The 27,164-nt window shown below is 37.5% G+C and overlaps 1 protein-coding gene across 1 annotated transcript; it reads left to right on the top strand.

Annotated features, from left to right (window-relative positions):
• Positions 1 to 594: 594 nt before the first annotated feature.
• Positions 595 to 25,475, top strand: LOC126162121 (E3 ubiquitin-protein ligase RING1). Its single transcript, XM_049918409.1, has 2 exons — positions 595 to 1,709; positions 22,900 to 25,475. The coding sequence occupies exons 1-2, from the start codon at positions 812 to 814 to the stop codon at positions 23,115 to 23,117; spliced, it is 1,116 nt and encodes a 371-aa protein (XP_049774366.1). The 5' UTR covers positions 595 to 811; the 3' UTR covers positions 23,118 to 25,475.
• Positions 25,476 to 27,164: the final 1,689 nt, after the last annotated feature.

Below are 27,164 nucleotides of genomic sequence, written 5' to 3' on the forward strand. Positions count from 1 at the left end.
AAAAAAGCATCAAAATCTGATTTTTTCTATTTCTTTATTCTTAATTCTAAGTACAGTACTGACATGTAGTAACAACTCGCCGTTTCTTTCTTTGTCACGTTGACATTTTTGCTGCTTGGATTCGTGATATTTATGTTTGAAAACAAGCACCGCACATTAGTGAAACAGTTTCGACTTCTAAGTCCCATTTTACTCCATTACCTTCACTGCACCAAGATACAGAAGAAGCATCCCAACTCAAACGACACATTCCAGCAGTTAAAAACACTCCCATTCGTAATATTGTGATAAGTACCTGCTGTTTAAATGTGTATTTTGCATTCAACTTAATTTTTAAACTTTTGGTTATGAACAACCTGTCTTACCAGTGGCCCATGTTCTGTTTCTGAAGGCTTCACTTCCGGTAATCACACTAAGCGAATTGGCGTGTTGACATTTCGTCTATTTTGAATATGCATCATATGACGTTGCCTCCCGTTTCGTTTCACTGCCGTCTATCGCAGATAGAGACCTATATCTGCTGCAATTTTAGTTTCGTTGCTCCATAGATCCCATTGATACTTATGAAATTAGCATCTTTGATTTGAAGTATCTGTCAGCATGTTTGAAGTTTCGGAATTTACGTGCAGTACAGTTGTTTGTTTGGTAACGTGTGTATGTTAGTAAGGTCTTTGAGTAAAATATCGAATATATACTGTTTACAAGTAAGATAAACACCACAAAGTGTGAACCCAAGGTATATGATGTGAAAAGATTCGTAACAAATGTAATATTTTGTGCTCCAGGACACTGTGCTTGTTATGTTTTAAAGATGGCTTCGACAGAGCAGTTGGGACCGAATAAAACGTGGGAACTTTCATTGTACGAGCTTCACAGAACACCACAAGATGCGATAACTGATAACACTGAAATAGCTGTATCTCCGAGAAGTTTGCATAGTGAATTAATGTGCCCTATATGTTTGGACATGCTAAAGAAGACAATGACAACAAAAGAGTGTTTACATAGGTTTTGTTCTGACTGTATCATAACAGCATTAAGATCTGGCAATAAGGAATGCCCTACGTGCAGGAAGAAACTCGTGTCGAAACGTTCGTTGAGACCAGATCCAAATTTTGATTTACTCATTCAAAAAATTTATCCTAGTCGTGATGAATACGAAGCTCATCAAGAGAGGGTGTTGGCAAAATTGAGCAAGAGCCATAGCCAGGCGGCGCTTGTGAATTCGATAAACGAGGGAATCAAGTCGCAGTCACAGAACAGGCCCCAGCGATCACGTAAGGCGGCAAATGAGTCTGACACTGCACCAGGTGGGACACCTAATGCGAGCGCCCCGACGACGCCAACGCATCAAGACGCCGGGGCGCCGAGACCGATAACGCCACCTGCAAGCGAACCTACACCTCCAGCGGTACCGCCCCCACCCCAACAGCCGCAACCGCCCCCGCCAAGTCCAACTCTTTCCAACAAATCCACCAAACGTCTTAAATCTGTCCCTAACTCCGAAAACGAGTCCGCAGGATCAAGTGTGGAGGCTGGCGGACACGAGTCGTCTGTAGGAGAGGTTGATGCCGCGGAACCAGCTATGTTAAACGAAGTTGAAATTATTTTCAAACCACATCCCACCGAGATGCTGGGGGAGCAGGTTCTTATCAAGGCACTGAAGGACAACTCTGTGCGGTACATCAAGACAACAGCCAACGCCACAGGTTTGTGACAACATCAATGCTACATTCATTGCAGATCGTTTCTTCAAGCTCTCAGATATTTTTTTCGCATTTGCAGTTTTAATATAAAGGGAGCGTATGTGACGTGGAAATATAACTTCTGATTTATTGAGACATTGTATTTTCAAGTGAAACGTCATTGGGGTCACAGCACACATGGTTGCTTTTAACTAATGGTCAAATGTTAGAAAAATTGGAAGTTTTGTGCTTGATGCAGTTATATGCCTGCTTGCTTACTTTTGCCATTGCACGTTCCTGCTGTTTCTGGTGTTAGGGCCTGCACATGATGGTGAAGGAAAAAAATAACTCTCTTTTCTGTATAAAATGGAGTGGATGTGAGCTAACTTCTGGCACATTGACTTTCTGTGTATGGCCTTAAATATATTGTATAATACACGTGCTGTGCATGACATCTACTTGCATTGAGAGCAAACATACATATTGTTGTAGGCTCTGTCTATAAGTGCTGTGAGATAAGTGTATTGTTATGAGAAATGTTTTTGTTTACGTGATTGGCTTGCTACTCCATTTAGTGCTTGAATAGCTGTAATGTGGTATAAAAATTGATGTAAATATTTATTTACAATTTTTGTGGTAACATTTTTAGCTCTGCTTGTTTTTATGTTATTTTTGTACACTTTCTCTTTGTGCATGAGAATTACACATATAATTTGCAAGTAATTGCCAGTTGCCTGCTGGCTTTAGTTGCTGAGCATGTCTTTTTGAATTTATCTTTGTTTCCTTTTTTAAATATAGATTTTGCTGTGTGACAAACATTTCACTCAGATAGTGACACTGTGGACTGTGTAGTTTATTAATGTTGTATACTCGTTAAGGTGTCACAATTTTATGATGAGGCATAATAGTGCTATCTGGATTCAAAACATTAAGTAATGCATGTACAAGTACTTGTACTTGATCAAGAAATACTTTTATTTTTTACTTAAGAATACGTTTTGAAGTGATTAGTAGGGAATTTAATTTGTCTTGGAATTTTGTAGCTGATTTATTCTGCGTGTGTGCATTATTCCTCAGTGTTGTGGCTTGTTGCCTTTGTTTCCCTTCTTTTAAATGTGGTTCCTATTTCTTGCCAAAGTCGAATAGTGTATTGACAGTTTACAGAAATGTGAAAGAAAATTAGACAGCTTAATCTTGTATGATGACGACGCATTTACCATTTCGTATCGCTGTGGTGCTGTGCAGAAATATGGGGTTAGTTGTTAGGGTTTGTATGTATAGATTGATTCAAAATGTTATCATATTGGTAGTCTTTTTTTGCCTAGATTGGTTTATTCGTGTTGTAAAGTAATGATCAAGGAAATGCCGACCATCACTGGCTGTATTACACCATTTTCTCTTTTATTGATTTACTTATACTGAGATCATTTAAATAGTTGTTTAAGCATTTTATTAACTGCAAGATACAGCTTTGTTCCTTTATTTACACAGACATGTTTCAGCATCTTACAAGCTGTCATCAGAAATATTTGAACATACTGATACCCATTGTCTGATTTGACTTGTGATGTCATCAAAATATTGGGCATAAACCACTCATCAAAATTCAGTATGTATATAATGCACTGCAATACACCAGTTATAGCTATTAAAATGATATAAAATTTGCTGTTGCTGCCACCTCACACCTGAAAGTGTTGCCTTTCAACCTAACCTAGACTTTGGTCTATAAAACTGATCAGTATATTGCCACACCAGAGATTTCAGATTCACATTTCTTGGCTTCTATAACTCGCTGCTGAATTATCGAAAAAAAAAAATCTTATGGTAAAAAATATAGAAGCAAAATAAATATTGACAGTGTTTTGTTCTATCTCTGTTTATAAATTTATAACATCACATGCCATATCATCATGATGTCTTGAGGTAGTCAGTATCAATGGCCCATAAATTTTTATTGATTGATAGCTGTGGCAGTGTATGATAGGAGTTAACATTTCCTTGAAGGTGTGCTATAGTAGGGCATTTGATAGAGCTATTCATTCTAAACGGGTATAGTCAGGATGCAGATTATGTGAGAATTGACTGAATTAAACTTTATAGTAATGTGCTCGCTGGTGCAGTGTGTCAGTAAAATGACACACAATTAAGGACATATTGGATCAGAGTGGACATCAGGTATCTAAGTGCAAACGACATGTATCACAGTCGGAAATATGTGGGGAATTTTGGACATTAGTTCTCGGGCTTGTAATGTTTGCTGTAGACTCGAGGACTATTTTCATAAGATAGGAATGGTTTTCATTAAAAATTTAGATAATGCCTGTGATAACTGCTTCCATCATTGGTAATGCTAAAATATAGATTGTTGTAGTTCCTTCGTGAGATTTTTACAGGGGATATATGCTTAAAACAGTCCCAAAAATGCATTAATGATCATTTTACATTACTTTATATAAAATTTCTTCTCTCACAGACAAATGCTTGAATTTACAGTAGTGAACATTACGTTTTGCAGATTGTTATTTGCAGTAGCAAAATTATTTGATCTATGCTTGAACTGTGGAAAATATTTCTTCATTCTAATTAAAAGATTCAGATAGTGTTAGTAGTGGCTCCTGTTGTAGTCTGTCAGAGAATCAACATTTAATATTTTCTTAACTCACAGAAATGTGTTTTAATGCTCACATAATCTCAAATTTTTTTTCACTATGTTAACTTAATATAGGAATAATGAAGTTTTGCTGATATAATTTTTGTCCCTATAACATTTTGTATTTTATAAAACATTTTGCACTTGCTGCTCAACATATGTTAGCTTGAAGTTTTGAAAGATTTTATATCGTTGCAGCCATGATTTTTCACTGCTTATTTGTGAGTATATGTTTAATTTTTTTTCCTAAGACAAATTTTATTGTTGTTATGTTATATGTCTTCTGTTTTCAAATTATGAGGATTGTAATTTCATTCTGCAGATTGAAATGAATTTTGATCATAATTAAAGCCTATTTATAGTATATGAGAATTTTTTGCCAAATAATGTTGTGGAAGGACAGTTTTCTCATGGCACAGAGTTGCTATATTTTAGAATGCTGAAATGAGTTGATAATTGATATATAATAAATGAGGTTACAAAATTGTCTGTTTTTGTTTTATTTTTTTGAGTCATTCAAATTCAGAATCTGATATAAATATGAACTGCTGTTTATTGTATTTATAAGCAGTGGACACACAGGCTAGTCATATAAAGCACAATTTGTTGTGTGAATTATAGTTCCATAGAAAAAATAAAATACCATTTTGCAATGCTAGATTCATAGCCGCATGTGATTTCAGGACTTGTGAACCATATGATACTGACCACTAGCTTTGAATATTGGTGTAAGGCTGATTGGTGATGTGTGTTTGTAATGGAGGCTATGGTAACATACCGATACCTAGAGTGTAGTTTAAAACATGATAATCTGGTTGTGAGTTGACATAGGCAACTAATGTGATATCTGAAAATAAGTTTATGGTGTAATAACAACATGAGGCAATTTCTCTGTGAAAGATCAAGGGGCGGAAACACTGTCCAAAGTCAGTTATTTGTCACCACATATAGTGTAGGACAATCATTGCCAGAAATTGACAATTACAACTTTTGGATGATGGCTAAAGGAAGTTTATACTACTATTCATGCAAAATACTCTAAAATTTATGACAGAATAAATGTGTATCAGTATAGTGAATCTGTTTTCCAAAGTTGACTTGGCAGGGATTGGCTATATTCAGTTAGTCACTTAACAGGATGTAGTGAATTGTGCTTCGGATACCACTAGCATTTCCCTAATTTTCCTGTGCCATTCATGAATTGTATGAAAGAAGACTGTTGACAATCTTCCGTATGAGCCCACATGTCTGTCACCAAGACCATTTAGTGAGATATGTGTGGGAAGAAGGCATACATATATTGCTTGACTCTTCTTGTGATGCACACTTTAAGAATTTACCAGTAAACCTCTCCATGTTCACAATTCTGTCACACTTCACCAAGGGCCATCCACACTCTAGCTTTGAAGGATGTTAGTAACACTTGTCTTGAGGGTAGTGAGAAATTGTGATGGTGGTACAGCTGATTTGTGTGGTCAGTGATGTAATGATGTTTTCACTTTGATGATTGTGGGAGAAATAAGTATTTAAAATAACAACTTCAGCACAGTAGGTGGCAGAGTGCAATCAAACTGAAATGTCACTGAAAAACACTTCGTTTGCAGGAGAAAATACACACAAACAGTCAATAAATAATTTGACAATGCTTTTTTATTTTTGTTTGCCTTATCGTGGTGTTTCTGTTATTGATGTACAGGGTAGGCAAAAATTCATAAAGGGGATATAACTGTGAATAACATTTGCATTTATCATTAGTTGCCACTGAAATTTCACAGACCAAGGATGGGAGCTTGCTTACATCTGTGTGTGGAGTATAATTTCTGGTAGGTGAAAAAAAAAAAAAAAAAAAAAAAAAAAAAAAAAAAAAAAAAAAAAAGGGAACACAATGTTATTCACAGTTATAACCCCTTCATGACTTCTGGCCCACAGTGGAGAACTCTGCACCTATGTAAACAGAAAACAAGGGAAAATGAAACTACCAGCTTCCAAGCAAACACATACCTCTGGTACACTACATATAATCCTGTTGTCATCACAACCTAGATTTCACTTTCAGCTTTGTTGGTTCCGCTCATTCTTTCACTCACAACCAATCAATCTGTCTCCACAACCTATATTTAATATCCACATTTGTTGGCTTCACCAACTCAACCAAATCGTTACATTCCAACCTAATCTTGACTTGTGGCTGTAATACAGCTATGCTATAGATCAGTATGTCACCACAAACTGGATTCGGCATTTGAGACACAATCATTAATATTATTTCAACACAATTACTGAGAAAATGCTGTGTGCGGTATTTGTCCCCTTTTGATATGTGATACAACAGTGATACTGTATATCATGAATTTGATAAATACTTGATGGGTATCTGGAGGTATGTGGTACCAGATGTCAATTCCTAGATTATGCAATTCCCAAAAAGTACGATGTCATGCTTTGTAGACACTGAGTTGGCACCCAAAAGCATCTCAGATGTGTCCCATCAGGTGAATTTGGTGACCAAGACATCAATGTGTGATCTCCATCATACTACTCAGACCCATGTAGCATGATTCTGGCCTTGTGTCATGGTCAGTTATCCTGATGAAAGATGTCAGAACTCAGGGGACGACATCAAGCACAAGGAGAGGGATATGGTCTTCAATAGTGTCTACATAGTCTACAGCTGCCATGGTGCCTTCAGTTACTACTACAGGTCTGATGGGAACCTTGGTACATGTCCCTCACAACATAATACTGCTCACACTGGCCTGCATACATGGTGCTGTGCATGTCTCAAGCAGCTGTTTGGTGTGTGTATCTGTACTTTACGACTGAACAGGTGTAACAAGAAATGTCATTCATCCAACCAAACGAAACATTCCCATTGATCCACAATTTAATATCAGCGATCTCCTGCCAACTACACTTTAGGGGTTGTCTGCTGCAGAGTCCCACCTATAGTAATATTAGCTGAACAGTATATTCTGAAATACTTATGTCTTCACCAGCCTTGTACTCTGTTGACAAATCTTGGCTGTGCCATTTCCTAGATGCTTGTTCCCAGGTGCTGAACCTTAACAACCTGCCCTTTGTCAAAGTCATTTTTCAGTGGATTTCCTCATTTTTTGCCTGTATCATCACTAGAAAGATTCCCATTTGTGTTTGCTCCACATGTTTACTTTCCTTACCATATCAAATGCCCGCAATGCTACCAGGCAGTATTTAATTTTGCAGTCGACGGTGGTGATGGTGTTATGGCTCATCAGTATATATCAGTCCAAGAAACACCTGTAAGTGGAACAGAAAATGAAGAAAGGGCTGTACACACAATCTGATCAATTCATATTATGATATGTGACAAAAGCACAATATTAAAGACAGTTGTCTACAAAACCTGATTAATTCATAGGTTCATGGGATAATGACTTATCTTGTTAACAGCTGTTTGTTGGCTACCTCATACTATCGTACCCTTGGCTGTCTCAAAACTGATGGAGACACAGTCTCAATTTCTTCTCTGTACCACAAACATACACAACATATGATTCTGTCTGTGCATGATGTGCTCTGTCTATGATGTAGTGCTCTGTTCAAATTTGGTTTTTTTTTTAATATCTGTTCTTTAATCCTATTAAGAACTGAAGAATTGTTTGAATGTGTTTTTTAGCTCCTCCCTCTTTGGAAGTCTTAAATTTCTTTAGATTTTTTTTACTGAATCTGTCTGGCACCTTCCTCAGCTACAACTAGATTCACGTAAAGACTGAGTTGAAATTAGAAAACCTTAAGACCAAATTGTTTTGGGCGTGCCTTCATAAGGTGAGTGGTCACCGTGTCTGGCTGCTGTGCTGATGACCTAGGTTCAAGTCCCAGTACTGACGGGGTTTCTCCTTGGGGTGCATACAACTTTGTGATGCAAAGTGAGGAGCTGCTTGAGTGAGAAGTAGTAGCTCCGAGGTCTAGAAAGCCATAGGGGGATGTGCTGACCCCATGTCCCTCAATACGACAGCAGAAAGATGACTTTGGCAGATGATGACGCGGGTCTGTCAACTAATCTAAACATTGCAAAATCAAACACCTACATGGAAAAGAAGTAGATGTAAACTTTATAATTGTCATGGGAATCAAAGGAACAGGTGCTCTTTTCTGTTATTGCACAGTGGTAGCCGAATAGTGGACCATCACTGATGGTGACAGGTATTCCACCAAAATTTGCTTCTATTGCCTAATCGGTGTGCATTGGACATTCTGTAGCCACCCATTCATGAGAACTCACTTCTCAAATTCCACCTCTCATTTTCAATATAATTGTGGATGTTTAAAATATTTTATGAACTTCAAGAGTGTAAGTGATTATTGTTTCCTTGCTCTCTTTAGCAATTAATCAACGTTTTATTCTCTGTGCCAGAATGGCAATGAGAATATCTGGGCTACTCATATTCTCGTGGTTGTAGAGCAGCTCTCCACAAATGAGTGGGCTTGTCTACAAAATTGGCCTGAAAATTGTGGAATGAATGTTTCAGAAACTTTGTTGATGGTGCTACCAATATGAACCACCAATTTTGGCGGCTTTCTTTCTGGAACTATTTGATTTGATAAGTATACCCAGATTGTAAAATGATCTCTGGATTGGTGGTCATTGGTCATGGTAAAAGTGCACTTATGGGTTCGGTGGCTTTTGTGTTACATGCTACAGTTGTTAACTGTTTGTATGGTGAATTATGGGAAATGAGCATGACAAATGATGAATCAGATGATTAGACAAGATGGCACTATCAGTGAGAAAATTGTGTTCAGTAAATGTCAGTATGATGTGGACTGTATGAAACTAGGTGGCGGCATAAAGAAATATAATGTGCAGAATGTTATCCTATGAAACAGAAACTAAGGGTGTTAGCACACTGGACTCACATTCTGGAGGACAAAGGTTCAAACCACATCCGGCCATCCTGATTTAAGTTTTACGTGATTTCCCTAATGTGCTTAAGGCAAATGCCAGGTGGTTTCTTCAAAAGGGCATGGCTGCTCTCCTCCTCCATCCATCCCTAGCCAGAGCTTCTGCTCCGTCTCTAATGACCTCATTGTTGATGGGATGTTAAACACTAATCTCCTCCTCTCTTCTCCATAAAATTTAAAATGTTTTCTTAGGTTCCTGCTTAACCACAACCTCACTAATTGGGCTATGCTATGGATCAGTCCATTACCACAGCCAGTTTTCCTCCAGTCACATTTGTTGGCTTTGACAACTCGCAACCAAACTTCAATATTTGAACCTAACCTGTACTTTGGTTTATGCCATAGATCAGTGTGTCACCACAACCTGTTTTTTCACACTCACATTTGTTGGCTATGCCAACTTGCATCCTTGCAATACAAAGCAATTGCCCAAGAAATCCTATCAAATTCCAAGAAACATAAAGCACAAAAATACATATGAAAACCAGTACCTGGGTGTATAATCTGTAATAGCCAGATCAATAATCGTCAGTCTTTCACCATTCATATTGACAACAAAAGTAAGCAATTCATATCTTTCATTGAAACAAGTCATTAGATTCAGCAATTTTCACTGTCCGTTGCACACTGTCAGCCAAATGCCTATAACCAATGGAAAAGAATTACCAAGAACAGCACACAGTGGAAGAACTGCCGACACTGTTAAGTGCCCTTTAACCACTGACCACTTCCCATACATGAGCAATGGAGAGCATATTGAGAGATTAATTGTACAGCCTGATGTGTAACTCTCCAGAAGTAAATTTGTTGTTCTGTGTTCATAGCTTCTGATGGCAAGAGGACTGAGAAGCTTGACCTCAAGGACAGGGATTGGTATCGAGGACAAATAACATGTGGAATGATGTCAGTGAGATTCTGTTGGTTTGTAACTGTATTAGGAGGCATACAACAGGAACAAACTGTTATCCTGTGTGACAAGTACTCTGTAGCATGAACTGTTTGTAATTTTTTGGTGACAGAAAGAAGCAGAGTGTGTTAGGCATCATTTTATAAATATTGATACTTCACCTCCACCTCCTGTAATAAAGGATAGTTTGTGTGGGCTATAACATCTGAGCACCATGGCTTTATTGCAAAATGAGATTTCTGTGAACATAGGCATAATTCTTTTGTTCCTTTAAAATTGTCTGCATTCCTCTTAAGTATGAGGTATGGAAGCCATTTGTTGGAAATTATTTTCTGTCCCATTGTGTGCCTTCTTTAGATATATATTACGACAATGAGTGAAAATGTAGAACTATTTTCAGTTTGTCTTCATTTATTGTAAAGTCAATTTTGCAGCATATCTTTTGGGCAGTCCTGTACTCTCGTATCTGATGGTTTTGTGGCTGTTGTCTTTTACTGTGAGTTGTCTTGCTACGAATCTTTGCTTTTATTTTGTTGTAGGCTATTTAGAAAAATATGTTTTACTTTGTGCTTGGGCTTTGCAGTTGTGGTTAGTTAACAATTGCTTCTGAAACAGGTTTCATATCGCCACAGATAATTAATATTGCTATTGTTGTATATGGATTTAAATGTAAAGAAATTTTTGTGACCATGTTTTGCGTATGTTTACATTGAAGTACTGGCTTTTACTGCTAGTGTGATTTTGTTATCTCTACAGTTTACACAGACCACTTATATCAAACAAGATGACCATATTTGGGAGCATTTAGGTAAATGTGGTCTTGACATGTTCAGAATGATTCAGTGAACTACATGTTAAAATTGAAAATTATTGACTTTCTTAGTTATGTACTTCACCCAAGTGAACCCTCGGATCCAACGTTCCAGTGCTTTTTTTCTAATAAAAAGTTTGATGGTACTCCGACATTGGATATAATGCAGCAAAAATTACTGGTAACTGAAGCATGGGGTACTACCCGTCTGCTTTTAGTCATGACATAATCAACATGTCGAACTGAAAAAAAAAGTGGTATCAGACTCTTCAGTTGACTTTCAGCTTAAAGGAAGCAGGCAATACCGAGAAACACCCAGAAATACAAGAGAATGTGGTATCGTACACTTCAGTTTATATCACCTCAAATGAAGTATGCGATTCCGACAATAACAATAAAAGAAAATGGTATCGTACACTTCAGTTGACCTATAATAAACCTCAAATGAAACAGGTGAGTCCAATCAACCCTTCAACATAAAAAACAATACAAGGAAATATCATCGAACACACATTTTCAACCTATAAAACACCACTGAAAGACACAATACAACAAAAACCATTCACACCTCTCATCATCAACAACAACAGAAACTACATTACAAAAATCTTTTGTAACCTTGTTTGGCTCCTGAAATGGCATAGATGATGGGTGGTATCCCATGCTTCAACTGACCCAATTTTTAATACATCTGAAAATTTATTTAACTATAAAACTACAGTGTAACTTACATTGATAGCATGTCAATGACATCACTTTTCCCACCAAAAACTGCACTGGTATCGTTCGTATTGCAGTTACCAACACGAAAAAATTAAGTAAAAAAATTACGTCTGGGAAATAAATCTTTGGCACTCTTCCAAGTTCTCAATATCGTAAAAAAATTTATTTGTTGACGAAAAAGTTTAGGGGTACGCATCCCCCAGTGTTCCCCCAGAAAAACAGCACTGCAACCTTCTGAAATTTAGGTTATGTTCTTGTCTATAATATCCCTGCAGTTACAAAACCCTTTCTGAAATCAAGGTGTATGCTACTGCTTTAGTGTACTGGACCAGATTTTTTACCTGTAAAGTAATATCACCTGATTGTGTAGTAATTATCACCAAATATGCCTAATGTGGACCCATTTGATAGATTTTAAACTTTGGGTAACAGTTTCCAGTATTTTGTGGATGTCAAAAGGTAACACCTTTTCAAAAACTTTATTATGGAAAGAAAGGGACAGTTTAGGCATTTTGACACTATTATCTACTGTCACCATCACTCATTTTTCACTTCCCTAGTACATTTGGGGGGGGGGGGGATTAGTTTGCCAGACTCTGTATTGTCCAACAGGTATTTGTACTCAATGATGGCCTACCCACTCATAACTGCTGTTTCTTCATAGAGTACGTAACTGATTTTGTGAGACACTAGGGAAATCATGGATGGCAAAGAGAAACAGAAAACAATTAAATTTATGTTGGCAGCACTGCTCTAGTAGCTGAAGTCAAGCTGTAATAAGAAAGTCTACTTACAAAGTTTCAAGAACTGTCTTTTAATGACAACTCTAGGAATACACTACAACCCACTGCTTATTGCTCCCTTGGGGTCATGAGAACAATATGAGAGTAATTACAGCATGCATGGAGGCAAAACAGTCATTCTTCCTGCACCCCATATGTGAATGGAATGGGAAGAAGCCCCAATAACTGGTACAATGGGACCTACCCTCTGCTATGCACTTACCAATGATTTGCAGAGTATAAATGTAGATGTAGAGAGAGCCAAATTGTTCATTTGGAATTTAGATGAGACTGGTTCAGCTTTTTCTTTAAAGCCTATTGGGGTTCTATAGTCTGTATGAACCCCTAAAAACAATGTTGCCATGCATGCCGGCATTGGAAGGAGACCTCGTCATTTCGTATGAAAACTTGCCATGTCATTGCAGCTTGGACTTCAGAGCATTGAAAGAGTATTCCATCTGCTTCAATTTCATGAATACAAATGTCAGAGTGTGGAACAACTAATTACTGTGTCCTATGGCTGCAAATTTGTGAGCCATTGTTGACTAAAGTCAGCGAGTATGCAAACTGAATTCAAACTCCTTGGATGTCCGATAAAGCTCCTTTTCACTTAAGTGGTTACGTGAATAAAGAGAACTTACATTATAGTTGTCAGATAAACTCTGCTCAACTTTAGTAGTGCCGTTACACAATACCAAAGTTACTCTATGATGTGCAGTTGTGGCGTGATGGGCAAAAACTTTTTTGAGGATGAATAAGATGCAGCTATCACTGTGACATCTGTTTGAATTTTCTGCCGAGTGCCAAAGAGTTTTTCTGGCTCAAAGACTCCATACATTTGCAGATCTTAACATTGAGCACACTAGGTTTCTACAGAATGGAGCCACCTTACACACTGCCAGTTTGCAGCAGCAGTAAAATGATTGCTTATGGACCATTTAATTTCAAGTCGTCGTGTTCTCCAGACCTTTTGTGACTTCTTTTTATGGGGACCACATTAAGCTTCATGTTCTAGACTAAACAAGTTATCCTAGCTCAACTCAAGACGTAGATTGAAAAAGAAATCACCACTATTCAATGTGATTCCTTGTGCTGCACTGTGTGGCATCTAAGACAATGGATTGCTGAATGCGTGCAGCACAGTGGACAGTGTGTGATTGAGTTATTTTTGAAAAGTAATGCATAATACAATTTCCTGTCCTGTACAGCATATTTTGAACCTCGAATAAAGTTTTGTGATATTCATGATTTCTTTGTTTATTGTCATGAATTTTCCTATTTCTCTCCACCATCCTGTACATGCCCTTTCAAAGAGTGCTCTATTTATGTGGGTAAGCTCAATGCAATTAGGATTTGACTGGTACCCCAATGGTTGACTGAGGGTGAGACTGATTTTTTCCCCAGGTTGATTATGTATTCATTGTATCTGACATGTTTAAACTGTGTGCTGGATCAATACTCAAATCCAGATAACTGCCTTATGTGGACAGTGTGCTAGTTGAGTGTGCTTATAGATTTACCCAAATCTACAATTTTCTACCATCCCTTCTAACTTGACAGGTTCCAACTACCCAATCATTCCATTACACAGCTCTGTAGACAATCTTCACACATTTTTGTGCAGATTTTATTTAAAGCATTTTAATAACTTTATTATTGCAGGCAGTGTAATGACAACATTGTTGTGTGCCCCAACACTAAGCAACTAAGTCATGTCCCCAGGTGCAGCAGGCACAGAAAATGAATAATACTTCACAGAGACACACACTATATCACTGCTCACCTTTCGTTGGAACCAGTTGTTTAACACCTTTTTTGTGCACCAAGATGCATTGGGATTTGTACGAATTAATTTAGGATATTTACTGTAATGTGGGTTACCGCTGTTTTTTCTCAGAGTAGCCCAACACACATTTCGCCAACTTTCCTACTAAAAGTCACATACATCAGGTGACAGAGCCCTGGAAGGTCATGGAGCTGCTTGGTTATATTATGCCTATAGATAGTATTGTGGGTATTCTCATAGTCTTCTTTGTCCAAACAGAAACTTAATAATCCTTATGAACTATGGACCTAGTTGTTCAACTTGTGCCCCAAGGTAATGACTGCAACTTAGAACAGTGTAATGGAAAATTCTGGTTTTTGGTGCATTTTAAAATGGTTTGTACCATAAAGTTGGGAAATAACTGTAATAGTTCAGTTTTATTAACATTTAAGAAGATTTTGCTGAGGAAAAATTTGAAATGCTGTAACATGTTTATGAGTCCCTACTTATAGATAGAGTATCATGTACTTCAAACAACATAGATTCTGTTTGGAGTTTTAGAGAGCTGTAGGTTTGAGAGGATGCACACAATCAAGCATATTGTACATTCTGCATAGAGAAACACCACACACACACACACACACACACACACACACACACACACACACACACAATGTTGTAGTTGTATGGAATGACACTCTGTTGGCAGTTAACATTTTCTAAAGTGCTGTATTATAGCTCATATGCCTCCTACCAAATCTCTCAGTTGTTCAAGCATCTAATCTGATTGGAGCAGACAAGCAGAGAACAGGAATTCAGTAAACACTAGTGCTCTGGGAAAATTCATAAGTCGCCTACTCAAACAGATGCTGTTACCATATGTGTGACTGAATGCTCTGCACTCATTTCTATAAAGTTTGTGTAAGTACGAATACTCACTCGGTGATTCCAAAAGGCAAACACGTGAAGGAGCGAGGCTAGCTCTGATTTGGTTCCAATTTCAAGAGCTGTGGTGTCTGAGCTATAGGCTGTTACCACAAGTACTCTTATTGCTAAAATTTTTGCACATGCTTCAGCCGTCATCATAGCACATGATGGTGGATCATTGTATGTTGCAGAGAACACTAATATTTCTGTTAAGACAGTCTCTAAAACATCCCACAAGCTAAATATGAGATGAATTGCAAGACTTGCCATTCCTCAGTTTTGTTATGCTTCCTAGGTAATTGGTATTCCTGACCAGAGTGGTATTCTGTACATTTCACAAGCTGCTTCTGGGAAAAATTAAAATACTGCAAGTAGTGTAAATACACCACAAAATCACAAGAACTGCCATTTAACAGTGGGGCAGCTTGAAAGAGAGTTACGAATTGTAAGAAACAGTGATTTTATGAAGATTATTCTGTCTAAGGAGAAAATTTGCTGTCACTTCCTACTTCAATAAATTTAGTCACAGTGTAGACAGAAAGTACACAACTGAGTATAATTTGGCATATAATGACCATTTGGGGAGTGATCATATGATGTACATAATTTTTTATTGTTAACTGTCACTGGTTAACTGTCACTGATTACTGTTCAGATATGGCGACTGCTTCATTCTTCTAATAATGGAGGGCAGCCAACTGATTCTGGACAGAAACTATTTTAAATTTTTTTTCTGTTAACATTGTTGACCTCAGACATGTTTTCTGCTATCTTTTAATAGGCTAATGATTTCTCCTACTGTTATTTTTGTTAATTTTTGAAGTACTATTTGCCATCGTTAAATGTTGTGAGAAGAGGTGAGCACTATTAGATATTTCAGTTTATGGGCCTTCTTCTGAGTGTGTAGTTATTATAAAGACAAAGTTGTTTTTATTAATGTTTGCTGTCCGTCTTTTAAAAAAAACTTTTCTGCTTGGAGACACTTATTTGTCATAAGTTTTGGGGACAGTTGCAAAATTTTTACCAGTTAAAAGTTACACACTTAATGCCTCTGGCCTATAATTAGGTTACATTATTGAACAATATGTTGTCTTTGCTTTGATGTGCACTGTGAAATTCAGCTGTAATCATATGCTTGTTGGTGAAGAGAGTTACTTTTGTCCATTAGTTATATATCGACTTTTCAACTGCTCGAATAGCTTAACATACAGTGTGCTAGCCTAGGAAACAGGGAGGTAATTCAGACCCGGATTAAATCGGCATTATGGATTAATGACAGTGGCTCTGGTATACTGGCCAGCCTGGGTGTGGTATGTAGGTGATTTTCCAAGCTCATTTAGGCAGATGCAGGGCTGGTCCCCAATCTCCATCTTAGAAAATATGATACTGAAACAGTTAAAATGCGATAACAAACAAAACAAAGTGTACACAGCTGCACCTGATGGATTCATACTGCTTGTTTTCATTGGACTAACTGTTGACTGTGGCAGGAGAATGAGGAATTCCAGTGATATACACATATTTTACAAAGGTCTTGTTTCCATGCTAGCTCAGAGACAGTTGGCATGGAATCGTTGAGACTGGACTATGGATCAGTGGAAACTTGTCACTTGGTTCAGTGAGTGACATTTCTTGTTACACTGGGTAGATGGTTGTGTCTGGATATGCCATCATTTGGACTAAAGGCTGCTTGAAACATGCCCAGTACCATGTACACAGGCCAGTGGGGGCACTGTTATGCTGTAAAGGACATTTATCTGTGTTTCCATGTGCCCTGTGGTAGTAATTGAAGGCACCATAACAGCTGTGAACTATGTGAACATTACTGTGGATCACCTGCAGCCCTTCATTCTTCATATCTTCCCATACTGCTGATGACATAACTGTCCATGTCACAAGGGCAGCATCATGATGCAGAGGCTTGAGGAGTGTGATAGTGAACTCACAAGTCTTGGGCATCCAATCTGAATGTGCTGGAATACATCAGGGATGCTGTCATGTGCCAGCTCTGCACCCTCAAACTACCAGCTCATAATTTATGGGAATTGTGTGCCCTGTTGCAGAGACATTTGCTGCCACATATCTCTATAAACCTACCATGAACTTGCCAAATCCGTGCCGCACAAAATCACAGCAGTATTGTGTAGCAAAGGTGGACCAAAATGCTATTAAGCAGATGTTCGTAATATTTTGGCTCGTCAGTTTATGTGTAGTTAACATAAATAAAGTAATGATTCAAGATTAATAGTTAAAGGTAGCTAGTAGTAGTAGTTAGAATCAATATTCATAGCTGATGCTATACACAAAGAATTTTACCTCATTTTGTCTCCAGGCAGCTAAGTTTAAAGTAAACCTAATCATCAGATAACGTCTGGAACTAGATGATCCTCTGTCATAAACTGAAAACTGTTTGTCCCTTAAAGAGTTTCAGCTTCTTACAAATATAGCACTGTAAACTTTTGAAAAAATATTGTCTGAAAGCTCACACAAGTTTTATGTAAAAACAGTTAATATTTTCTGTGTGTATACTAAGTTTAGTTTTATTTGTATGGAGATATTGGGTTTGGTAGTACAGTTACCAAGAGAATCTACTTGCATTCAGGAGGGACAGGGTTTCAGATTGCTCTCTGGTGACCATAATTTAGGCTTCCCTAAAATCATTTCAAGGGAGTCATGAATGGTTTTTCAAGCATTCTTTTGGCCAATACATTTCTTCTGCTGTAGTGCACTACTGGAGAAGCCAAAATTAAAAACGGCGCAGCCCATTGATAAATGGAATATCATGTGATGATTCTTTTTATGCATTTGGAGGGGAACATCACTGCAACAGTCTATGCTGAGTTCGTAAAAGGGTTTACAAAAACAATGCACTATCGCACAAGACAGTGCTTAGGTGACACAGGCACAATCAAAAATGTTCAAGTGTGTGTGAATTCCTAAGGGACCAAACTGCTGAGGTCATCGGTCCCTACAGGCACTTCCAGTGTGGACAAACAAGTCTGAATGAGAATGAACAAAGTGGCAGACCATCTCCCTGTGGAAGACCAGGGATTGCAAGAGAAGTGGAGTCCCTGATGCTCGAAGATTGCTGTATCACATTTGAGAAGATAGTGTGAAAACTGAAAATTAGCCTGGATCACTTTCCAGCATTGTGCGTGACATTTTGAGCTTGACAGAAGTTGCTGCTTGTTGGTTTCTACAACTGCTCACATCCGTTCAACAGAGTAGTTAATTAAGGCACCAAAGGAAATGCTGCAGATATGTCGGACCAATCCAGATGACTTCTTTAGCCACTAATCACCATGGACCAAGGATACCCATATGACAGTTTGTAGATTGGTGGAGGGGGATGGAGTATTTTTAATATTTTGGAAGACTAATAACAACTTGTAAGTATCCATAAAAAAAGTTACAGTTCCGACACTTTTAAAAATCTGCGTAATATCGACTTTTAAAACATTTCCGTGAAAGAAAAACACCTGACTTCATCATATTTTTTCCTTTTCCTGAGAGCCGCAGCCTCCCCTCGTCCCCGGATATGGGCACCCTTGCCATGGGCAAGTGGTTGGTGTATCTCTCGGAGACAAAAGACCAAAGAAATCAGTGGAAATGTGGATTCACCATCCTGAACAAAGCAAAGGCCCAATTATCAGGGTGGTGCTGAGTTTCTTTCGGACTGTCTTGTGTGCTAACAAATTATTCTCATGAGGGGACAAAACTATAAGAGGAACACACTACCAAAATCTCCTACAGGAGACTGTCGGATGAAATATCACAGGAAGCTGTCCAAGAGGATGTTTTTGCTCCATGGCGATGGTCCAGCTCATTCTGCACTCTACACATTTACACCCACCTATCCCCCCCTCTCCTCCCCCTCTGGTCCCATTTTGCCATTCCCCTGTATTCTGCTGATGTGGCACATGATGAGTTCTTCCTCTTTCCTTGGATAAGGAAACTATTGCATGGCAGGGATTTCCGGGAAGGTCTTTGCCAAGTGATCCTTTCTCTCTTCCTGAACGCTGTGCTCAGCCAATTATTTCATAACTGATACTCTGTGTGTAAAACCCTCTTTATCTTCCATGTTAAGACAGTCATCTTGTACTATTTGAAATTTTGACCTGCCTAATGAAATGTGATGTTAAGTGATCTAGTATGTTTTTTAGGCATGCATGACTTTCCTGAAAGCAGGACTTTGAGGCGCTAAAGTTAAACTGTAAGCACACACTATGAAGTCAATAGAGTGTGGACACTGGCTACTGTTCACTTCGAAGTGGGCATTTTGTACGTACACCTATTGTCACTACTATTACATTTAATCACTGGTGCGGCTGTTAATTAAGTTATGATACAGAATTTATGAAAGCAGAATTTGAGTCCATTCTTTTCGAAACACAGAAAAATGTGCCTTCACTCATAAATCATTGAATGCAGTGTTACCTGGAGCATGCTTAGTTGTGTAATGCATAATGACTAATATCAAAATATTTTCCTTACGCTACTTGTTGAGTTTCAGTAACATTGCTTATTCTACACTGAAAGCTTGTAACAGAAGATTACATTTATGTAAAGTACTTATTTAGGAATGGAAAATCTAGGATGGGATAACAATATTACAAAAAGGCTAAGAGTGCTACTCACCATATAGACTATGTTGAGTCGCAGACAGCCACACAAACTGGCTTCAGTGGCCATAGACAGTGGTTGTGTGTGTGAGTTGTGCTTGGGTGAATGTGTGTGTGTGTGTGTGTGTGTGTGTATTTTCTATGTTAGAAGGCCTTTTGTCCAAAAACTCACATGTATAGGAGTCCTTTTGTTTAGCCTGTCTGTGATGCAACATCTCCTCTGTATTGTGAGTAACAATCTGCCCTTTTCATAATACAGTACTTATTTCAATTTTTGCTATGTTCTATTATTTTGGCTGTTGCTGTTGCATGGTAATAAAGTCTACATAGTTAAGGTCAGAACAACTTGTAAGGCATTGAACAGCTGAGACAACTTTGGACAAAAAACTAGTTTATTATGTGCATTTTTGTGAACTAGGGATCAATTCACTACTTTATGATATTGGGGGTGGGGGTTGCTGTGTGCACATGCCACACTGTGTAACTTTTCTGAGCTGTGTAAGCCATGTGTTGCCCTCCATTGCTTAGTTTCACTTTTTACGTTACATCCTTGTTTCTGTGTGGCCTGGATTCTAAGGTACTTGATCCTTCTGCTGTTGCATCTTTCCACCCTTCTTTCTCTTTCTTGTGCCTGAATACACAATGAAGGGAAATTCCCTATGCTGATACCCTTTTTTCTGAATGAACTTCAAACTTTGCTATATAAACAGCTATCTCATATGTCATCACTAGCTGGAACATTGATTCAACTCTTATCATAAGACCCCACATAGAATTAAAAACAATCTGATCTATGCAAAGGTTGTTATTAGCACCAAAGTTAATGTCTAGATATTCTTGGATGACACAAGAACTAAAATTGATTTTAAAAAAGCAAAAACAGAGCTGCTGAACTCAGCTTTCAAACATTTCTTCAAAGGGAATACTGACCTAATGTATTTCTCACCCTACTGCAAAGATGGATGCTATAGATATTAATGTCAGTGGCATTGAAGAAAGCTGAAATTGCTAGAACTGAACTAAACTTCAGGTCCCAGCAAAGATCCCTTGAACAAAAAAACTGTGCCTAATAGTTGGAAGAAAGCACAGTTGTAGATACTTTGGACATATTCTAGGCTCAAGAGTTATGAGATATACTGAACAGAATGAGTTGAGGCAGTCAGGTAGATCCAGTATGTCTTGATTTCCAAAAAACATTCAATCCAGTACCATGCCAACAGTTATTAACAAAATATGATAACGTGGAGTATAAAATTAAATTTATAATTGGTTTGAGAATATTTTGGTTGGGAGGAATATTATCTGGGATAGAGTGTGATCAACACATACACAGAAGTATCTTTTGGCTTGCCTAGGTTAAGTATGTTGGCACCTTGCAGTTCATGGTGTATATTAATGACTTCCCAGACAATCTCAAACTTGTTGTCACTGATACTTTACCTGTAAAGGATGTAAGCCGCATGGTTATTTACTTATATCTTTACTTAGATTTCAAAGTGCTGCACGATTGGACACTCCCTTTAAATGTCCAGAAATGTAAAATTTTAAACTTCACAAAACTTGTGAATGTAATATTCTGTGACTTACCAGTGAGTTGCAGTTGGAGTGAGGATATGCATACCGATGTCTGGGTGTGACATCTTCTAGGGATAAGAAATAGAATGTTCATATAAGCTCAATCATAGGTCAAACAACTGGAAGAATGCAAAGGAATTGGCTTACAAAACATTCATCGTAGAATACTGATCAAGTGGATAGGATCGAAGCCAAATGAGACCTACTGGGAATGACGAATGTTTACGAAGAAGGGCAGCTTAAATGATGACAGGTTTGTTTTACCTACTGGAGGGCATCAAAGAGATACTTAAAATCTTAATTGGCAAGTGCTTGAAAATACACAGCAACTATCCTGTGAAAAGCTACTTCTCATTTCAAAAACCTGTATTAAATGACAAATCTAGGGATACAGTACCACTCCTTACACATTGCTTACATAGGGTTTGTGAAGCCAAGATTCGGCTAATTACAGCATGCACAGAGAAATTTAAGCAGTTATTCTCACTTTTGGTATGTGAATCGAATTGGAAGAAAACCTAATTTGTAGTACGATGGGAAGTACCTTCTTCCATACACTTCACTATGATCCATAGTATAAATGTAGTTTAATATTGACATAATTTTGAAGGTTTTGAAGTATCTCTGGAAACTATGTGGACCTACATGATATATTCACTGCTGTTTGTATTATAATTGTGTGTGTGTGTGTGTGTGTGTGTGTGTGTGTGTGTGTGTGTGTGTGTGTGTGTGTGTGTTGGGGGGGGGGGGCGCATGTGTGGGGTTCATAAGTACAACTCGTACATTCACTGCTTAATCTGTGGTGTCATTTGAAATAAATATCATAACTGCGGGAAGTCATAGAGCCATGAAAACAGTCCCTATCATTAAAGAAGTGAATACCTACTATTGCATTTCTGTCATATATGGCTTATTGGCTGCATGAATGTATAAATGTGTGACTCTCCAAGTTCAAAGATTTGGATTTCACTGTCATGCTGGTCCTAGGATACTGTCATTCATTTAACATCACTTGCACATATGGTACTGTTCTGCTTGTGTGTGAAAATTCCAGATGGAAAGGTATTTTGGATTTAACATTAAACTCTAGGTCCACCTCATAAATAGAGTGGTGCCCTAGTTCAGAGACCAGAGGAAAGGACATGTATATCACCTCCAAAAGATCTGTTCACAATAAAATATTATGCTGCATGAAGTGCCATCAGATTGATGACTGTTTTAATGTAGCCTGTTTATAAACAGTAGAATTTAAGGTACAAAATTTCAGAGATATAAAAAATCTAAAAGATTGATAGTAAATTTAGAAAACTGTTATGATGGCTACTGTTAATACTTTTAAGTAACTTGCAGTGGAAAATATGTGTTTTTTTTTTTTTTTTTTTAATTATGTGTTTCACCAATTTGTCTACATGATGTTTCTGAATCATCGTGATTCTTTCATGTTCATTTGCACTATGTTTTACACTTCACATTTGTTAATATAATTTATGTATGTTGTATGGTTTCAGTTGACCATCTCGGCAAGTATTTGGCAATGCGGCTGACACTTGATCTGGAGGCAGAGGTACCTGAGCCACTCCGTCTTTTGAACTTCTGCATTTATATAGCATCAGCACCTGGTCAGCTTATTGTCTTGAGTGGCACACAGACACTGCGACAAGTCAATGACAAGTTCTGGAAGATCAACAAACCGTTGGAAATGTTCTACTCCTGGAAGAGGTCCTAGGGGCAGGGCCAGGATCGCTGACCGGCGGTCTCCAACAGATCGTGAAGGTGATCCGTGTTGTGCTAGACTATTGGAACAACTGATCCACTGAAAGACAGCATTATTATTTTTCACATGAAATTTGTTGTTTTGAGTTATGAGTAACTCAAAAATCACATTCTGAGTTGTTCACCTTTTGTTGATGTAAAGAGAAGTTATGCTCTTGCATAACTATTTTATTGATCTGAGATATATTTATGAGGAAGTGTAATATGAAACAGTAGATCATGTTCAAAGAAATGTATACTTTTGTGCCTTACTTCCCCTTTTCTGTTGTTATTTATGTATCAGATTCTGAGAGACAGTATTATGTTTCATGGACAGTATGTTACCATGACAAAAACTAAGGAGAACTTGTATAAGAGTACTTTGCACGATGCTCTTGTCTAATAAACTTGACCTTTATACAGACATATAGATGAAAAACTATGTTGGGTCTGAATATTGTGATGTGATTTATGAAAACATGGTGCAGCTTCATTTTGAAGATGCAGTGTTGAGGTAAAATCTTTCGGAAAGTAATGCAGAATATTTTATTTTCACATAATTGTCAACTTGAAAACCACCGTAAAGTTGACAATGATAAGTGTGCAAAACAGCAATGTGCATTTTGGTGTAGTGTCTATGTTGCACTACACATTGGCTGTTTCTCAAAAAATTTCACTGTTTACATACAAGTGTATTTCAAGTGCTTCATTTTACTTTTTGGGTGAGAGAGAAAGTGTGTGTGTGTGTGTGTGTGTGTGTGTGTGTGTGTGTGTGAGTGAGTGAAAGAGAGAGAGAGAGAGAGAGAGAGAGAGAGAGAGAGAGAGAGAGAATGTGTATGTGTGCCTACTGTTGGAGAGAGGGAAAGTTGTGCAAAATGTAGCCTGTGACATGGAGATAATGTTCGTAAGTTCCAAAAAAAACTGAAATTGAAATAGGGCTTTTTTTACAGCATGGATGACAAACTAGTGATGGTAACGAGAGAATGAAAGTTTGTATATTGAATAACTAGGAAGAGAAACAATTTATGACAGTTTTTCATCTTTTTTTTGGTGTGCAGTAACTAAATTAAGTGTAATACCGAGTGTTTGAAAACACAATTGTATGTGATATTTTGAAGCACATGACTGTGTTTAGCACAAATTCAGAGGATCAAACTGTAAATCAGAGTGACATGTAATGAGCTTATATGTCGTCAAGTGCCTCACAAATGTTTTGTTTTTTAACCACAAACTGCAGTGCAGAATGTGATATGTAAACATGCTGCAATCTATTGCTATTGAGGACAATTGCAGCGAGGCTAGTTTAATGTAAAGTACAATAAATGCAAATTATGAAGCATAATTATCACAGAAAAATACCAAGATTTTCAACTGAAACTTTTGTCTTGGTGTACAACATTCATGCTCTTTTTGCTGGATGATTTTAATACAGAGGTAATCATTAGTTGTATTGAACTTGTAACAATGCTTTTTCCAAATTTTACCTGTTTTATCACCATCCGCCTGCTATAGTGTATTATCAGAAAGAATACACTACAGATATTTTGTGTACTAGTCAATTGGTTGCATTGTAACAGTAATTTGTAATTTTGAAACAGTGTATGTAGATACTGCAGAAATTGTCAAATTGCAGCATTATTAAATTTTGTGTAATGTTGTGAAGATATTAAAGAAATTGCGTCAGGGACATCTCAGTATGCCATCGTCATTAGAGAGAGAGACTGGTCTTATTATTACTGTCCTAACTGGAGCAACACTTTCGTTTTGGTGTGGACTTCTCACCAGAATAGTGGAAAAGTCACTTCAGATGGTAACAACAGTATAGTTGTTACATGCTGTTGTGTCTGGCCAATTTTATCTTTAATTTCATCTGGAATAAAGACTTTGTTCAAGTTTAATCTTTTCTCTGTCAGTTTTATTACTATGTCTTTTTCAATTAATGTTAGCTCTCTCAGTGACTGGTTCAACAGTAGGGATGTGTTCACTCTCCAGAAGGTAATCACTAACTTGTCATCAGTAATACTAAAAGTTGTTCTATTATATCTTTTGAAAAGAATCAAGTTTTCTAATAACTATGCAGGATAGTTTCAAAATAGAACAAGCTTGAACCGATACTTCGTAAACTGTATTTTTATATATACTTTCAGTAACAAGTACTTAATTTCATGCTGTTTGCAGCTTATCAGAATCTGTCATTTTAATTATCACCTTGTGGTGTGATTGTAATGCTATAGGTATGAAAGTAGTATCTTTCAACATGCATTGCATATGATTTACGCTTGAGTGAAGCTGTTATTATGTGAACAGAAAATAAAACCATATTGTTCTTCACTGTTTTTCTTTAATTTCTGTTACACGTTGTAGGTTTTAAAAACACTTTTTCATTGAACCAGTGTGTGTTCTGTTATTTGCAGCAATTTGGAACACTAAGAATGAAACTTATCTAACAATTTCATTAGTCTGCTTTCACTTATGAAATGAAGTATAGTTTTAGCAACATTATTTTATTTTAATTTTTAATCTTAAATTGATGAACATTGCACAAAAACAACTAGCAGAAAATAGCAAAATTAACACCTCTTTGAAGAGATGCTGTTGAAAGATATGCCTGTGCATAGGTTGAAGGCTATAAGTCATTAAAGGCAATAAAAGTAATGCTCTGTGGGTGCAATACAAATGATCATGAACATGATGGATCCCTAACATCATTTGACTTGCTGAAAATAGACACAACAGGTATGTCGACAACACAACTTGTGCAGTTATTTGAATTTGCCTACTGCAGACTAGATGCCAAGAAATGCCCAACACACTGCAGTTGAGGTGGTAGGACCACTGTGCCTGATGAGCAGCAATTTGTAATTGTATGGCAATCACAGCTCAAATTAGAAACAATGTCACACACAGAGTGTCAACTAGAATCATTTGCCTGAAGCCCAACTATGGAATTAGGCCGCATTAGTTTGTGTTCCCCTCACATCTCATCACCATGCAGCCTGTCGTTGATAGTGTAATGAAATACCCAGGTGGGCAGATCAGTGACACAAAGGTGTGTGAAGTAACAAGAGCAAATTCTGCTTTGATGTTTATTTATGACTGTAATGTCTCCCAATGGAGTGACAAATTCCAAAATGTGTCAGGCAGGAACGACGGGACCAACTTTGAGTAACAGAGTGTAGGTGGCCATAATCTCCAGTGACTATACGTTTCACAACCTATTCTGTTTCCACTGCATTGGAGAAATGTTCCTTCCGTAACTGCAGTGCCCCTATACACATTTCCTGCATTATCAAATAGACTGTCCAAGAAGCTCATTAGTTCTGTCACCCATTGAGTATGTTTGAAATGTGATCTGGCAGCATGTACTGTGATCTGCTTTGCTAACAACATCCCTTGACTAGATGTGAGGAAAGGCAGAAGTAGCATGGAGTGTAATATACCTCCAATGTGGCACCTCCATAATCATCACCATGCACAGTTTCAGATGAGATTAACACACAGATAATGCTGTACAAGCTACTGAAATTCCTATACAATACAGTTTGTCTACATGGAAATGGTGCTGTTATTATGTTAGTATTCAACCTGTATTAAACTTAGTACAACTGATTGATTCAGTGTGTTTAGTTCTAATTTTCTACTAGTGCATATCTGTCCGTTTTGTTGAAGTGGTATGGTAATAATAAGATGATTCAGAGTTTGTCATTCAATTTCCTAACATTTATATAACAGGAATAATCTGATAGTTTCAAAATTTTTTATATTTCATCTTTAACATTTAAGGCAAGAACAAGGGATGATAGATAAGTCATAACCCAAACTACACCACTTGGTAAAATGAGGAATGGACAGAGAGAAGGCTTGAAAGAACTATCACCCAAAATGGAGACTATTCCTTGTCAGTGATAGAACCTTGAGGAGAAATGGATCCGTAAACTACCAATGGAAAAATGCTCCTATTGAAGCACAAAAAATGGGAATATGTTATTGTTTATTTAGAAGACTCTGACTGAAAAGGGGG

This window comes from Schistocerca cancellata, chromosome 2 (assembly GCF_023864275.1).
Source record: "Schistocerca cancellata isolate TAMUIC-IGC-003103 chromosome 2, iqSchCanc2.1, whole genome shotgun sequence".
Lineage (NCBI taxonomy): Eukaryota > Metazoa > Arthropoda > Insecta > Orthoptera > Acrididae > Schistocerca > Schistocerca cancellata.